General features: G+C 35.5%; 4 protein-coding genes across 5 annotated transcripts; 2 read left to right on the top strand and 2 right to left on the bottom strand.

Moving 5' to 3' along the window:
* Window positions 1–292: 292 nt before the first annotated feature.
* LOC124175993 (ATP-dependent RNA helicase DHX8) lies at window positions 293–5,848 on the bottom strand. 2 transcript variants are annotated; one of them, XR_006869284.1, is made up of 13 exons: window positions 5,642–5,848; window positions 5,468–5,553; window positions 4,554–5,360; window positions 4,121–4,362; window positions 3,727–4,031; window positions 3,162–3,591; window positions 2,820–3,078; window positions 2,174–2,664; window positions 1,677–2,009; window positions 1,360–1,563; window positions 1,071–1,251; window positions 659–985; window positions 293–523 (listed from the first exon to the last, which is right to left on the bottom strand). XR_006869284.1 is itself a non-coding variant. In XM_046556744.1 (12 exons), exons 1-12 carry the CDS (start codon window positions 5,739–5,741, stop codon window positions 764–766), a joined length of 3,660 nt encoding a protein of 1,219 aa, XP_046412700.1. In that variant the 5' UTR covers window positions 5,742–5,848; the 3' UTR covers window positions 293–763. The 2 variants fall into 2 exon arrangements, 1 of the variants encoding a protein (XP_046412700.1); XM_046556744.1 differs by having other exon boundaries at window positions 293–985.
* A 530-nt stretch (window positions 5,849–6,378) lies between these two features.
* On the top strand, window positions 6,379–9,746 carry LOC124175994 (carboxy-terminal kinesin 2). The gene is made up of 5 exons (XM_046556746.1): window positions 6,379–6,630; window positions 7,077–8,092; window positions 8,330–8,627; window positions 8,698–8,972; window positions 9,113–9,746. The coding sequence occupies exons 2-5, from the start codon at window positions 7,077–7,079 to the stop codon at window positions 9,531–9,533; spliced, it is 2,010 nt and encodes a 669-aa protein (XP_046412702.1). The 5' UTR covers window positions 6,379–6,630; the 3' UTR covers window positions 9,534–9,746.
* Window positions 9,747–10,330: 584 nt separating this feature from the next.
* Window positions 10,331–13,101, bottom strand: LOC124175634. The gene is made up of 6 exons (XM_046556033.1): window positions 12,889–13,101; window positions 11,642–11,887; window positions 11,368–11,565; window positions 10,996–11,230; window positions 10,477–10,708; window positions 10,331–10,372 (listed from the first exon to the last, which is right to left on the bottom strand). The coding sequence occupies exons 2-6, from the start codon at window positions 11,793–11,795 to the stop codon at window positions 10,331–10,333; spliced, it is 861 nt and encodes a 286-aa protein (XP_046411989.1). The 5' UTR covers window positions 11,796–11,887; window positions 12,889–13,101.
* Window positions 12,593–14,832, top strand: LOC124175633 (leucine-rich repeat and coiled-coil domain-containing protein 1-like). Its single transcript, XM_046556032.1, has 6 exons — window positions 12,593–12,626; window positions 13,269–13,372; window positions 13,578–13,838; window positions 13,942–14,093; window positions 14,277–14,490; window positions 14,587–14,832. The coding sequence occupies exons 1-6, from the start codon at window positions 12,593–12,595 to the stop codon at window positions 14,830–14,832; spliced, it is 1,011 nt and encodes a 336-aa protein (XP_046411988.1).
* Window positions 14,833–15,732: the final 900 nt, after the last annotated feature.

Raw genomic sequence — 15,732 nt, 5'->3', positions numbered from 1 at the left:
TCGAGACTTTTTAATGTTGCAATTTTTTTGTCAGTAACACCGTCTATCACAATCACATTTTAGGCAAGTACTAATAGCTAGCAGTAAATTGTTAATTTCAAAGCGTGCAAAGATGGACTCAAATGTTACGTACTTGGCTTATTTCGTGTGCTTCTAATGTATTTCTGATGACTTTCTTCCGCACCATTTGACATCCCTCTCACAGGGCACACCATTATGTGGCCAAGATTATTGTTGATTTGTGCAAGAATGTACAATTAAATCATAAGTAAAAATATTGAACGGTATAATATTTATACAACACATACACAATAGGTAAATTTATTTTGATTTGTCCATGTATAATCTTATCCTGGTAATGACACATATTTTCTTATGTGTCCTGTACATAAAATTATCCAGGGCTGATTGGATACCATCAATTTATCACAAAAATTGAGAATGACTTGAAAGTTTTATACTCTTCCCATTATTTGAATCAACATGTCCCAATCCGTTGTGTTTCTCACAAAGTTAACTTCATCTGCAATACGTGGTCGTAAATTTACATTAAGAATTAAATAATTGTTCTACATTACAGTGACATAATGTTGGAAGCAGTTTTTCGCTTCGTCAAATGGTGTTAATAGCAACTAAGAAATTTTTATATAATACTAACCAAGCAATGGAGACAAACCGTTTGTGGTTTATTGCAGCAATGGTAACATTTCAAGATGAGAACATAATGTGTATGCTTGATAGCTTCAAGATATGAATATTCAGTCTAATTTCTACGCCGTCGAACTCTGGATATACGCCATGCATTAGGTTCTTCGTATTTGTTGTATAATGGTTCTAATCGTTGATTCTTCTTGAATTTACTCAATTTCGTAGGATCACTGAATTTGAAAAATGCCGGTGCAAATTCGACCAGCCACTTCGGATCAATCGTCGTAACCTCTCGCATATATTCTTTTGTCGTTTGGACAAGTTCGTGGTAAATCACCTGGAATATAAGTAAATCAATTTTTGGCTATCTATTTCTTACAATAATGATGAGTTCAAGAGCATTTAATATCAATACTATGTACCCATTCAGGTTGCCGATTGAATAACGCGCTACTTGGATGAATGTAAACAACTTGACTATCAACTAGTGTTCTGTATCCTTCTTGAGGATCTTTTTTCGCCGCGTTTCTGAAGAATCCAGAACATACAGTTTTTTGTACTCTCACTGTATTTTTTGCAGCAGACACCACATCCAATTTGTGCCTAGAAAATGGTAATAAACAATGAAATTGTACTGCAAATATTTTTTGCTCAATTTTTCAGACATTTTAACAGTTGCTTGTAAATATAAGTAAAATATTTATTACTTACCTGTCCATTATACCTAGCAGCTGTTTGCGAACATCTTGAGCTCTTTTCAGAGTCCTTATTTGTACGAAATTTTCGTAGCACCAAGCATTACTGAATTTATTATTTCGCCAGGAATTGTACACTGCTAATAATGTCAAATGATCGCCTTCTGCCTGGTTGAACTTTGCCTTCTTTTGGTCTGCAAGTGCTTGTTTATCTTTTGGTCTAGAAATCAGAAAAAAAGTATTTAATTTCCAAACGTATGAATATACATACTCGTAAGTTATAATATCAGAAGAATCGGAAAATAGACATATATTCCGAATAACTGATTTTACCTGTAGAAAACGTTCTGTACTGAAAGCATGCTGACAATGGTAAGAATTTCGTCTGAGCATTGCAAGTGGACGCTCATAATTAGCATTTTGGATAAATTCGGTTCTAGTGGAAATTCAGCCATCCGCCTTCCCAGTCTTGTCAATAACCCTTCATTGTCTAGAGCACTCAAGCTGTGCAAGGATTCTAATGCCATAATCAAAGATTCAACAGGTGGGGCATCCATGAAGTCAAAGTGTAAGAGATCATTAATTCCCATGGTTTTTAACTGTAAAACTGTCGTTGCTAAATTCGTTCGCTGAATTTCGGGCACTGGTGTTGGCAACATTTCATCCCTACACAGAATAGATAGTTACAATCTATTGCCAAAACTTTGTCAACATTCAATATTTTGCTAAGGAAAACGTAAAAAAGTTGGAAAGACAATTCTCAGTTACAAGGAAAAACCATATTTTTAATTGAAAACTCACTAAAACTACAATAAAATGATGTTCGTTACCTGTAAGCTCTTTCTGTGTATAATCTATAACATTTTCCAGGACCGGTCCTCCCAGCTCTGCCAGCTCTCTGTTTAGCAGCTGCTTGACTAATGGGCGTGACAATAAGACTGTCCATTCCAGTCTTAGAATTATATACTTTTTGCTTAACAAAACCCGGATCAACGACGTAGTATATACCATCGATCGTGAGGCTCGTTTCCGCAATATTTGTCGCTATAACAACTTTTCTGGATCCAGGTGGGGCAGGTTCAAATATTCTTGTTTGCATTTCGGAGGGTAGTGCAGAGTAAACTGGTAAAATGATCAACTCTGGCACATCTGGGCCCAGAGATTTCATTCTTTCATATAAAATTTCACAAGCAGTATCAATTTCTTCCTGCCCAGTTAAAAATAACAAAACATCCCCAGGCGGTTCGCGTAAGTGAATCTGCATCACAGTTATTAAAGCAGCATCTAAATAATCTGTCTCTGGTTCTTTTGTGTACATCACCTAAAAATCGATAATAAAGATATGTTCAAATTACATATTAAGATTTGTGATGAATTCGGAGTACTCAATGAAAAATTTAATTCAATCTATCGAAAACTACATTGGTCAATGCTATTGTAATTTTTATTTCAAAATTATTGACGATTTAATCTTACTTCAACAGGAAATGTCCGCCCAGGAATTGTAAATATCGGTGCTTCAAAGAAGTATTGTGAAAACTTAACAGCATCGAGAGTAGCACTAGTGACGATGAGCTTCAAATCTGGCCGTCGACCTACAGCTTGTTTCAATAAACCAAAGAGTACGTCTGTGTGGATAGTACGCTCATGTGCCTCGTCCAACATTATAACAGAATACATTTTCAAATCAAGGTCCATGAGGCACTCTCGGAGTAACATACCATCTGTCATGTACCTATATTACAATAAAATGAGGTGAAATTTCGCATTTTAAATAAGTTTTCAAATGTAAGAAACATACAGAATCTTCAAACATACTTTATGCTGGTTTCAGGGCTAGTGCAGTCTTCAAAACGTATTGTATATCCGACTTCCTGTCCTAATCTACAACCAAATTCCTCGGCAACTCTTTTAGCAACAGACATTGCCGCTACTCTTCTCGGCTGCGTGCATCCTATTTTACCTCGTGATGTGAAACCAGCTTCCGCAAGATATTGAGTGATTTGTGTTGTTTTACCAGATCCAGTTTCGCCAATGACGATAAGAATTTGATTATCTGTTACTGCTTTCACCAGTTCGTCTCTGAGCTTGTAAATTGGTAAGCTCTGTCTCTGTTCCAACAGTGTTAAGTTGGTTTTCTTACCAAATGACGATTTTTTACCACCAATGACGTGTTTTTTCCATTCGGGGAGGTCTTGTGTCTGTAATCCTATGCCACGCATGTTTGCAGCCAAAGTCCGACTTTCCGCTGAAATAACCAAATTAATATGTTTTCGAGTCATAATACCATTTCGTTTAAAAAATATAATTTGTGCCAAGTGTAAGTAATTTTGAACTAAAAGCAAATATTTAAACTAAAATTCACTGAAAGTTATAGTTTTACCATCAGGTAAAGGATCAATCCAATTTTTGTTGAGTCCTGCAGGTATCGAATCCATTTCTTGCTCTCTTTGCAGCATTTTCTGTTCTCGTCTCTCTTTTGCCAGAGCGCTTTGCATCATAGCAGCCTGTGCCAACGATCCATCAGGATTCTTTACAATCCGAACAGGACTCAAATCACCAAGAGCTCTACCATGCCCATGTAAAAATGGTGGTTCCTCTTCTACCAATTCAATTTCAACATCTTCTTCTTCATCATCTTCACGAGGCAAGATTCCAGTCTCAATATCGAATTCTGGAAGTTCACTCCTACCATATGAAAGTAAAAATGAAACAATGAATATATAATTGCATAAATCAAGTGTTAGAACATGATGTTGTATTTATTTGAAGCATACCTCTCGATACAAGCTGCTGACATCATTTGTTTTATTTCCCATTTTTCAGGGGAGGATAATCTTTGCACACGTTTCCTGGAATATGTTTCGTCCTCATCTAAATGTCCTTGCAGTTCTAGCAAAGATGTTGGTCTGTCAGGATTTCGTAAATGTTTTTCATCCTCGTCTGCCTTGGAAATGCTCACAACTGGATTTAAGTCCCGTCCAGTCTCTTGGTCAACATCTTTCATGCTTAGAGAAACCTGATAAACGAATTGATTAAACCGTTTTTTCATTCCTAAAATTTGTACATCCTAGTGCAGACAGACTGCTGCAGGATTCATCAATGTATGGTAACAGCACTTTGAATATGCTTTTTATATCATGCCATTAAACTGTACTGTTCCCCTTGGAACATGCATTCTAGATTTGCATAGTGAGAAATGTTCCTCACCTTTTGAGCAGCTACACTCAGTACTTTGACCAAAACTTTTTGGCCTCTTGAAACAATGTCACTGGCACTGGCAACACGACCTTCACGCCGAAGTTGTGAAATATGAACCAAACCCTCCCATCTGCGCTTTAAACCTTCTAGTTGCACGAAACACCCAAACTGAACAATATTTGCAACTTTTCCAGTATAAATTTTTCCGACTTCGGGATCAACTGCAAGTTCTTCTACAGAACGTGATCTTGAGCGGTCAGTTTCATGCCGTTTGTTGCGTTTATAGTTCTTGCGATCACGTGATCTGGAACGTCTGTTTCTGGATCTTGAACGTGCGTCTCTTGATCTAGACCTCTTTCGATCTCTTGACCCATGACGTCTTCGATTCCGATTTCTATCTCTGGATCTAGACCGATCACGTGATCGTGATCTGTGTTTTCTATCTCTACGATTACGTGATGTTGATCTGTCCCGCTTGCGATCTATCGATCTGTTTTTTCTCCTATCTCTATCTTTATCTTTTTTGTCATTAGGGGCTTCAACTACAGGTCCCTCTTGGTCTTTTTTTGAATTGGGTTGAGTTTTTGAACCTGAAGGAGCGAGGGCTTCTAGCGCAGCCATGGTGTCATTAACCACATCTTCATCCTTCTCCTCTTTGATAGGCTGGAGTTTCTTATGCTCGTTTGGTATAGCCAGGCCGGGGAACTTTAGCGACAAGTCATCCTGTCTGTGGTTTGAACCGTGAGATTTTTCATTCAACTGTTTCGACGGTTTCATGTGTTGTATAATCCTGAGAAGATTTGCCATGAAGGAGTCCTGAATTTGGCAAATAACGGTCAACAGCACGTGTACATAAAAGAGAAATAAATTATCAAACAAATAACATCATATGCTGGTATTTTGAATACAATTTTCCAACTTACCGAGAATTCTGCCCCATTTTCGATGAGAACTTTTTTGAACGACTCCAAACTGTTATTCTTTTCTGCCAGGTCAACAATAAATTCAGCTGAAACGTTAAATAAATAAACTGGAATTAATCATTGCACTGAACGCTTGTTTCTGACGTTAGGTTAGGTTAAGCGTCGTTGTATTACCCAAATCCTTATCATTTAAGCCTAAATGGTTCTCTAATTCTGTGCATATTTTTGAAACAAGAGACAAATGCTCCAGTTTCGCAACTTCATCCATGTCCATTATTACGTCTGTTATTAATATTAAATCGGAAAATATTCACAATTCCAATCTCCCATCACTTCGAGGTTAGAATTGATGAATTTTTACGTGGCTCCAACGGTAAGTGTGGGGACTAGAAGAAAAGGTATACGAGCCTGACGTATGCCATAATAGAAATTCAACATCCGTGACTGCTGAAGTCTTGATTTAACTAATCGCGCTAATCGGCAACGGTATCAAATAAATAATGAAAAATGCATCAGTGAGATTTCAAACTTATTATTTTATTCGTTGAATAACTTCGATCAGAAATTTATTACATACGATATACTGACGCGATCATTCTTTATTGTGGCTGCATATGACCAGAGATTTTTAAGTCTCTCAGTTATTTCAATCAATCTGAATGAAATTTTCGCGAAAAAAAGTACTGATTCATGTTTGACTAACTGTATTCCGAAAATTGTCATAAAATTGTTCAATAACAGAGTTTTAGTAGTTTTATACGCTTCTTTATTGGATTTTTAAAATGCATCGAATCGAAAATTCGAAAATTTTCTGATAGGCTGGGTGAGACTTGCCCGTTTTTCATTGGTTCAATAAAGGGATTTAGGATAAGTATATATATAAAAACAAGTTTGAATCTCGTAACCGATATTTGAAGTCCGGTACTCGCGTTCCGTACTCACGTTAGACATCTTTGATCATAGGCTGTCTACGACGCTAAGTTTTCTTGCAATTTTTAATTGATAATATTAGCTTCGTATGCATACAAAGGTACTGTGATCATCCTTTCTTGCTGGCACGCACTTTTCGAATGATATTCGCACGAATAGAATAATACTCTGAATAACTGGCAGCGTCTTGTGAATTTGGTGCCTAATATTTTTAGTGGATCGCATGCAGAAAGGTTTGTTAACTTCATGTCATGTATTTGAATAAATTTGAGGCAGCGAACTTTGGATATGTTCGTTATGGATATGTTATAGATACCTTGCGAGTTGTCGGTGTAATTTTAGTTTAAATTATAATGCAATAAGCAGCAAGGATTCGGCGATAATTAATCAAACGTTACTCGTTCAGTAAAAACAACTCTAGCACGAGTCAACGCTTTGATGCGACAGACGCCTATAAAATCACGTTTTCAATGAGACAATCTGATTTGTTACTGATAAAAATAAAATTTAACCTAAAGCAAAATTATCGGTAAGATTTGCTTCAAGTTACAGTTACACATCGTTCAATTCGTAATTTTATGCTGAGCTAGTTTTCCTATTCCTTCCAAATCAACACATCTTTACTAGTTATTTGCAAAGTTTATTTAAAATAATGATATCCCTATCCGAATGTTTGTAGATGGAATCACGATTACCTAAGCCAAAGGTAGTGTTAAGAAAGGGGCTTAACACTGTGAATGTAAATACTGAAGAGAGTGTAAATGGTCATTCTCAAAGAAACAAGAATTTAGTAAAAGCACTATCAGATGAAAATCTTAAGAATGACACACAGAATTCGAAAAAGTACAAAAGCACGCATAATATTCCAGGGCAAATAAAAGCAGAAATAATAGTGCCCCAAAAACATGTCTTAGTCAGAGCAAAAACACATGGAGTAATCACAAGAAGTACAGGTACCACAAAAGTTGCCATCAAGAGACCTGGAACTGCAAATGAACCAAGTGAAAATAAAAGACCAAATATCAAACCTGCGCCAAAACCAATCACGACGTCAAAAGTAATGAGAAATACTACTGTTACGACTACAAATAAAACTAATAACTCAGAAGTCACGAAAGCTGTAACCAAGCAAAGACCTAAATGGGATTTGAAAGGACGGTTAGAGGAAGCTAGCAATGAATTGGGTATTGTAAAAGAAAAGCACAAGTCGATCGCACAACAGAACATTGAGCTGAAATCTCAAATTGAGTGTTTACGAGTACAAGAAGAAAAAGACAGGTTGAAAGCAGAAAAGTATGAATTGGAGAGTTCAAGATTGACCCTAGAAGTGGCTGTCTTACAGAATAAAAATACGGATTTGCAGAATGATATTAATGACCTAGGCAAAGAGCATGTAGCCTTGAAAGAAGATTTATCGCTTGCAAAAGCAAGCCTACAGACTTATCAGGAAAAGTCAGAAATCCAAGCAATTGAGTTGCTCAAAGCAACGCAAAAACTTGATGACTTCAAAGCTGAGAACCAATTGCATAAAAATGCTATTGCCAAATTAACTCAAAAAAATGATGAGCTTCAAAGCTTGGTTCACTTGATGGATAAAGATCGAAGACAATTGCATAATACAATTCAAGAAATGAAAGGAAATATTCGAGTCTTCTGCAGAGTACGGCCTCGTATCGAAAAGGAAATTACCAAAGGGTATGTTACAGGTCTCAATAGGAAACAGATATAGTTTTGTTGCTTATTGAACATATGAGAATCAATATATTAAAAATGGGTCTAGTTTGTGATACTTATAACGACAGTGAAAAATATTGTTTTGAATTTTGGAGTGACAAAAAATAAATTGATATTTTATTTTGTAGGACCATTACCTTTAATTTAACGCTTTCTTACACCAGGAATCATATTAATATTTTATATTTTACTGTTTAGAACGTGCTCTATGGTATTTACGGACGAGTGTACCATTGAGATTGGTAAATCTGAAATCACGGAAGCTTCAACCTGCGGTGGTCGACCCCGCGGTACTCGGCAGGAATTTACATTTGATAAAGTATTTCCTCCCAACACAAGCCAAGCTACCGTATTTGAGGAGCTCGCGCTGCTAGTACAGTCCGCACTTGAAGGATATAATGTTTGTGTTTTTGCTTATGGTCAGACTGGGTCTGGCAAAACTTACACTATGGAAGGCTACCCAAGTGATGATTGTGAAGGGATGATACCGAGAACAGTATGTATTTCTAATCTGAATTAATTGCAATAAATAATTCCCAATTGAAACGCTATTACATTACTTTCAGGTCAAACACATCTTTGAGGAAAAGAAACAATTTGAGATTCTTGGATGGGAATACGTTGTAGAAGCTAGCTTCTTGGAGATATACAATGAACATATCGTAGACTTATTAGACGACCATCCTAAAACTCACGAAATTCGCATGACGGATTCGAAAGGCACAGATATTTATGTAACTAATCTCCGAATTGTAAAAGTAAATAGTCCTGCAGAATTAGAAGACTGCTTGAGATTAGCGCAAAAGAACCGTGCAGTAGCGGCTACACATTCCAATGAAAGGTCAGCATCTATACTTGTTCTACATTACTATATCGTAATTTTTATTCAGTAGGCACATTTAAGTAATTGAATTTAAAAGTTGCACTTAAATGATTGCATGTTTTGTTTTAAAAAATTATTAATTTGTGCCATTTCATTAGATCTTCACGGTCACACTCGGTGGCAAGAATACGACTCATCGGAACTCACAAAGTGAGGAACGAGGTTTGTACCGGTACATTGAACTTGGTTGATTTGGCTGGTTCAGAAAGATTACGAAATGATGAAATTGCAAGAACGACTGAAACCAAAAACATCAACAAGTCCCTAGCTAATTTGGGAAATGTAATTTTAGCGTTGTTAAAAAAACAAGATCATGTGCCATATCGAAACTCTAAATTAACTCATCTATTGATGCCCTCGCTTGGTGGAAACTCAAAAACATTAATGTTATTGAATATTTCCCCGTTAGATGAGTGCTTCAATGAAACCCTCAACTCTTTGAGATTTGCTAGCAATGTCAACAATTGTAAAACTGGAAGTGTTAGACGTACGCGAGCTGCACTTACTAGTTCTATATAAAAGTTGAATGGCATTTTTAAAACTCCGACTGATTGTAAAATATTCTTATACATAACGATAATACCTACTTGTACATTATTTTGTATTATCACTTATGCAAACCCAGTGATTTAACATGAATAATTCTATCATAAGATATTTTACGATGAAACTGCGACACATTTAGTTGAATTGATATTTTATAAAATAAAAAAGGTCAAAAATATAAAAATGGGATCAATTTTTTTCATTGCAATCGTAAATTCGATAGCGGTGTGATCGACATTAAATAAGCTTTACAAATGTGAACATGTTTTCAAAAGTAGAACGTAAATGTAATATCAAAATTGACAGTAATTAGATACTTTGAAGAAGTCAAAATATTGAATCTTTATGTTCATTAATACGATTCAGAAAGTCTGTCTTTAGCCAGATTTACTAAAAACCTTCGAAATGCTGGCGAGGAACTGACAATGCCTCCGTTGTAAGCGACGTTTAAAATTATACTCCTTGCTTGCTTGTCGCATTCACAACCGATGCTATTACTGTTATACTGCTGCAGATCTTGTGTTGCTTCTCCAAAAGAAAGAGGTGATGGACTGTTTCGAGTTTTGAAGAATTCTTCTAGCTCTGCATCAAAAGTATGCATCACTTTCTCAGCCTGATCTGAATTCTTTAGTTCGAACCAGGTCTCGACTTTTTCTGACATAAAGCTTGTACTTTTATTAAATATTGAACAGGACAAACTAGGCTGTTCCAAATTTGATTTCCTTTGATCGTTTTTCGTCACAGAAGACACGCACGTCCAGCTGGGTTTCTTAAAAACCAGCTGCCTTTTGACTATGTCTTCGGACAATTGGCTACTTGTTTGCGACAAATTACAGCAATTTTTACAATCGTTCATCTGAATTAATCGTCTTCTTGTATTGTTCCAGTTACGTGAGTCTTTCACAGACTTCAATACTCGATTTTCAGTCGTCGAAGTTTCTTCCTGCCTCAAGCACTGCGTACTTTTCTCACCCATTTCTGACTTTCCTCTAATATTATTATGTTGGTTTAGATTTCTAACATCGCCATGACTAAATTGCGATAAATCATCATCATGACTTAGGAAATCTGCTTCTTTTGATCTTACATCTTCTTGTGAAATGTTCGAGTGGAAACTGCTCCTATCAGTTTCACCTTGTTCTGCCCTGCTGTGTAATAAATTTCGATAAAATCCACTATGAGTATAATAACCATATGCGATTAAAAATATTCCGTACTAAAAGTTAGCTACATTTAATGTAAAGAACAAGAATTTGAGAAACATTTATTTCTCGATGAATAGCTGTAACTTGAAATTTTAATAACCAGAAAAGATTCACAAAATATCCTCAAATAGAAAATGCTTTGTGGTAACGAACTTGAGAAATTTTCAAACAGTTTTGACGAAAGAAATTAACTTTTTCAAGTAAATAGTATGCGAGCTATTTCAACTCACTTGCAGTAAAGTCTTACAAGAGTTCCTCGCCAATTATTTCTTGTGTGAGATTCAAGGTAAACCAAAATTGTAATGCAAGTCAGAAAGACAGCACTGTCCAAAGTGGTTACAGAAATCAATGAGTTCAAAGTATGATTCCACAAATTCTGGAACCACCATACAGGCGGAGCTGGTTTCTTCACGATTCCAGTTTTCAAAGTTACTTTTTTTGCTGTTGCTACGTCTGCAAGCCAACCTTTGAATAGGATCAGGAGAAATTGAAACTATACATTCTGCAGAGTCACCAGTTGATGAAACGAAGTTATTGAAGACATAAAAGGAACAAAGGATGGCATTACGAAAACTACGTAATACTAGCTCTACAATGCTTACCCTCCTTTAAGAATGGGTTTGGGTTAAATATATCAGTCACCCATAGTGCAACCCACAACAGGACTCCGAAACTTAGCAAAACTCCCCATTGGATATACAATTGATATTGAGTTTGAGTTCGATGCAAACTGGTTGATGCTTGTATCATCAAGTCAGTCGAGTTTTGGAATTCATTGATTGCTGCTTTGGATTGCTTTGCTGGTAAAAAATGACATTTATACTTGTAAATGATTATTTTGGATGACTGATGTCTGCAAGTTTTCTATTCTTTTACCATGGAGTTTTTTAGAGATTTTGTCATCCTTCAAATTTTCCGTCGAACTGCTGGATGTTAATTCTTCGGTGGAGGTATCTGATATTAGGCCATCAGACTGGGTGCCTTTGCTCAGACCGCAACATCCGTTGCTTGCACACCTCATATCCCACATGACGAATTCCCATACCCCATTATTTTTTATGCCATTCAGGCACCTTCATTGTTTTTATAGCTTCGTTTCCGTTCACGACTTTGTTAAAAACACTATCAAATAAATCGTTTTGCAGATGAAACAAACATCTGCTAATGAAATGTCAGTCCGGTTTTGAACCAGATATCACATTTATCGCTCAACAAACCTCTGCCTTTAAATATTACAATATCGAAAAGTAGCTGACTGTGTTAAATTTCATTTGATGACTGATAACTTCTAACAGTGTCTAAAATATGTATACTCGCGAATTTGACAGTCAATAAGTTCTATAGCAACTCATGTTGTGATTACCACATTCGAAAATCGGGTAAATCTTGGTATGAGTATAGGTTCTGTTATCGTGCAGCTGAATCGACTTAATAAACAGCTAAAGACTACTTCAGCATTGAAGAGAATGAATCATGCAGCCCAAGGTCCCGATATGTCGGCGCTCGAAAATATTCCTGAACGTGATATCGCAGTATGCCAACTTATTCTCCGCTGCACAACCATGCAGTAAACTTCTTTCGTTGTAAGACAAAAATATATTTATGATATCGTTGATTCGAAAATTACAGGGGGATAATTGCAGAGGAAAACAGTGCCGAAATCCATGCAATGTCTACCAGCTCGAAGCGATGGAACGACTCGCCTGTAAAAAAGGATTGACGTGTTGCTGTGCAGCAACAAGTGTAAATACCTGCTGTACCTGCACTAGCTTACAAGATAAACAATGGCTGAGAAAAAATTCACACAAAGCGTGCTATCAGAGAAGGATGTGCCTTTGCAAAGATGCTAAATTAAAAGAGCGTAAGCTGTTTCACCATTGGATCAAGCTATAGATATGAAAAAATGAATTTATGTTGCACTAGACATCTGCGAGGTAATTTTATCTATTGATTATTTACTCCTAACATGTGAAATTTGATAAATTGAAATGATAGGCAGTCGCAAAAGAGTTTGAGGAATGGCATTTCTGTTAATCGGGCTAATGTATAGCTATTATCTCCATTCATAAATAAAAAGATGCAACGGAAACCTAAAATTAAAACGTAAAAAGAAATTCACTGACCTATACAACACATTGTTGAACTCCTTGCACTTGTCTGGATGTCTACTACCATTCATTTCAATACTGATTGAGTACTCCCTTATTATGCTTAAAAATGTACAAAAATTGATAAAATTCAATTGCATATAGATAATCCTTGTACACAAACCATTGAGATTGTTTGAAAAAACGAATGATTTTAGGATTGTAAAATTTTTAGTCAGGAAACAAATTATTTGCACTCCTTGAGCTTCTTGTAAACACATATTTTTTTCCAAATATAAATCATCCAAGTCCAGAAATTGGTTCTCAGTGAAGATGTACTGTGTTCCTCGAAAGGAGAAAGAAGCTCGTTCAACACTTTTGCATGAATAATATATCATTTTATATTTATGTTGTAGACAAGGGTCCAGAAACGCAATCCAGAGGATCATCTGCTGATAGAGTTAACGTGAAATCGATGGAATCATCGACTGACAACCTTGATATCGACAAGTTGCAACAGGTCCATCATTCACCTTTATTAAAATCCACACACTTTTTAACTGCAGTGATAGAATTCAATATTTAGTGACAATTTATTGCAGCTTAGTCGTGAAAATTTATTTCATCAATTTTTTCATTCCAATATTATAAATAATATAAATGTCAGTGGCTGGCAAAAGTTCTACACATATCGAACAACTATAATAAATAATCATAATAAATAGGATCTTGAAAATGAAAAGAAACTCAAAGCTGAGCTGGCTGAACAATTAGAAAACTTGACATGTAGCATGAAATGCTTGAAATCAGACGGAGAGCAGCAAGCTGCTTGCTTGCGAGATGCTTTGGCAAAATCAGAGGAACAAGTGAAACTGGCTGTTAGATCACGAAACCTAGCTATGGATTTGGCAAAACAATCCAGAGATCATTCAGATATGATAAAGACTAGTAAAAATGATTTGGCAGCTGAAATTGCAATTTTAAAAGTACACTTACTGCTTGAACTCAATTGTAAATTATTAAATTAATTCTTGAATGATCTGTGAAGCATAAATATAAATCGTGATTAATCAAGCGATTTTACCTTAGCAACAAAATATAAAACTAGCTGAAGAAGCTGAGAAAAATTCTACATTATCCAAACAACTGGGTCAGACAATATGTGATAACACAAAACTTGCTTGCGAATGCAAAGAGTTGAAATTTAAATTGAAAAATATGACTGAAAATGAAGCAAAGAAGTAATTTTTACCAATATTTTTAACATATTAATCAATAATGTATTAATAAATAATAATCAAGAGCTATTATGTGATATATCAGGATTCCGAGTGTTCAGTTACTGATAGTAATGTAGTATAGGTAATGTGAAAAGAGAAGGAAACTACTCAACAGTTATTATAATATATCAAATTTGTTTACAGATGTGCAGAGGTTTCGGAAGAGGTGAATAAAATAAAAAGTGCAGTGCATAAGAAAGAGGAAGCTCTAAATACAGAAAAAAACGAATATGAGGAAATGATCACAGAGTTAACAAACGTAGTTAAAATACAAAAGAAACAAATATGCGAATTGAGTGGGGTCTGTAATCAGCAACAGATTCTATTGCAAAAAAAGGATACATGCATTTCTGAAAAGGTATCCGCTTCTACATTCTTTAGAGTTTCTAAACATATGAAAAGATAATCGAAGAATGATTTAAGAAACTTTAACTTATACTTTTATGTTGTTCAGGATACCCAACTGTGTGACCAACAATGTAAATTTAAGACAATGGTCTCCAAAGTGAAAGATCTTAAAGTAGAGCTTGAAAATTTGAAATGTTCCTTTGCTGAAGAAACGCAAAAATGTAACACGTTGAGAAAAGAAGTAAGTGATATGAAGGATGATCACCATTGTGAACTGAGAATTAAAGAAAAAATGATAGAAGATCAAAGTGACACAATCAGAAGATTGAAAAAAGTAAATGATACCAAATAAAATGAAACATTTTAAATTTGGATTTTACAAAACACTGGGGCCTTGTTATAAGACGGCTGTTCAAAGAGTAGGTGTTAAAATAAGGGTACTCTGACTCATTTGCAACTAACTCAGTTAAAAATTGTTGTGCATATCAAATCTCACTAAACGTTAAAATCCATTGCGGTATCTACTCTTTGGTACGACAGTAGCCTCATAGAGTAGATGAAACACGACAGAAAATTGAACCAAAGTGAGATATCTTATGAGGAGGCCCCACTGCGCTATAATTCGATTTAATATTTATGTAGCAACAAAAATTTTTCAGCTATTACAAGAAAGTGAAAAAATGGCAAAACATGCAGCACGAGAATTTGAACAGTTGACCGATCAACTGTTTTGTGAAAAGGAAACTAATACCTCGCTTCAAGCTGCGCTGGAAGTTGCTGAATCAAAGTTACCAGACCAAACTTCAATGATATGTAGTAGCTGCGAGGAATTAGAAAGTCGATTAGATTGTGTAGAAGAACAGAAAAGAAAAGCCTTACTGGCTGCAAAATTTGCTGCTGAGAAATTTTTCGAATCTAAAAAGGAATTTCAGAAACAATTACAATGTCAAAAACAACAATATCAATTACTTAAAATCATTTTACAAAAACGTGAATATGAAATAGAGTGCTTAAAAGCAAAATTCCAAAACAGAAGACAAGTGGCAGAAAAGAGAAGCAGCTGCATCAATTAAAAACTTAACAGCTCATTGTCTTTATGCGATTGCGTATTTTCTTATTTTCTATTTTCCAATTTCTGAGTGCTAATTTCGACTGCAAACTTCACCTTCAAACACCAAACCTCCATATTTAAATATAAAAGTAAGGTGAAAATTTTGAAATTCTGGAAAGGTCTTATGTAATTCAACACTGA

Source organism: Neodiprion fabricii, chromosome 2 (assembly GCF_021155785.1).
Source record: "Neodiprion fabricii isolate iyNeoFabr1 chromosome 2, iyNeoFabr1.1, whole genome shotgun sequence".
Classification (NCBI taxonomy): Eukaryota; Metazoa; Arthropoda; class Insecta; order Hymenoptera; family Diprionidae; genus Neodiprion; species Neodiprion fabricii.
Note: the sequence above shows the minus strand (reverse complement) of the source record. Positions and strands in the feature narration are given on the sequence as shown.

Bases quoted from the DNA above. Each gene is read 5' to 3' on its own strand.
- LOC124175993 (XM_046556744.1), bottom strand. From the start codon at position 5,741: ATGGACATGGATGAAGTTGCGAAACTGGAGCATTTGTCTCTTGTTTCA. The intron at 3,592-3,726 runs GTAAAACTATAA...TGGTTATTTCAG, and splicing joins GATTGATCCTTTACCTGATG to CGGAAAGTCGGACTTTGGCT. The intron at 3,079-3,161 runs GTATGTTTGAAG...ATTGTAATATAG, and splicing joins AGCCCTGAAACCAGCATAAA to GTACATGACAGATGGTATGT.
- LOC124175994 (XM_046556746.1), top strand. From the start codon at position 7,077: ATGGAATCACGATTACCTAAGCCAAAGGTAGTGTTAAGAAAGGGGCTT. The intron at 8,628-8,697 runs GTATGTATTTCT...CATTACTTTCAG, and splicing joins AAGGGATGATACCGAGAACA to GTCAAACACATCTTTGAGGA. The intron at 8,973-9,112 runs GTCAGCATCTAT...CCATTTCATTAG, and splicing joins GCTACACATTCCAATGAAAG to ATCTTCACGGTCACACTCGG.
- LOC124175634 (XM_046556033.1), bottom strand. From the start codon at position 11,795: ATGTGGGATATGAGGTGTGCAAGCAACGGATGTTGCGGTCTGAGCAAA. The intron at 10,709-10,995 runs GTGAGTTGAAAT...TTTATTACACAG, and splicing joins CTTGTAAGACTTTACTGCAA to CAGGGCAGAACAAGGTGAAA. The intron at 10,373-10,476 runs GTATTGAAGTCT...GCAAACAAGTAG, and splicing joins CTTCGACGACTGAAAATCGA to CCAATTGTCCGAAGACATAG.
- LOC124175633 (XM_046556032.1), top strand. From the start codon at position 12,593: ATGTGCCTTTGCAAAGATGCTAAATTAAAAGAGC. The intron at 13,373-13,577 runs GTCCATCATTCA...CATAATAAATAG, and splicing joins ATATCGACAAGTTGCAACAG to GATCTTGAAAATGAAAAGAA. The intron at 14,094-14,276 runs GTAATTTTTACC...ATTTGTTTACAG, and splicing joins ACTGAAAATGAAGCAAAGAA to ATGTGCAGAGGTTTCGGAAG.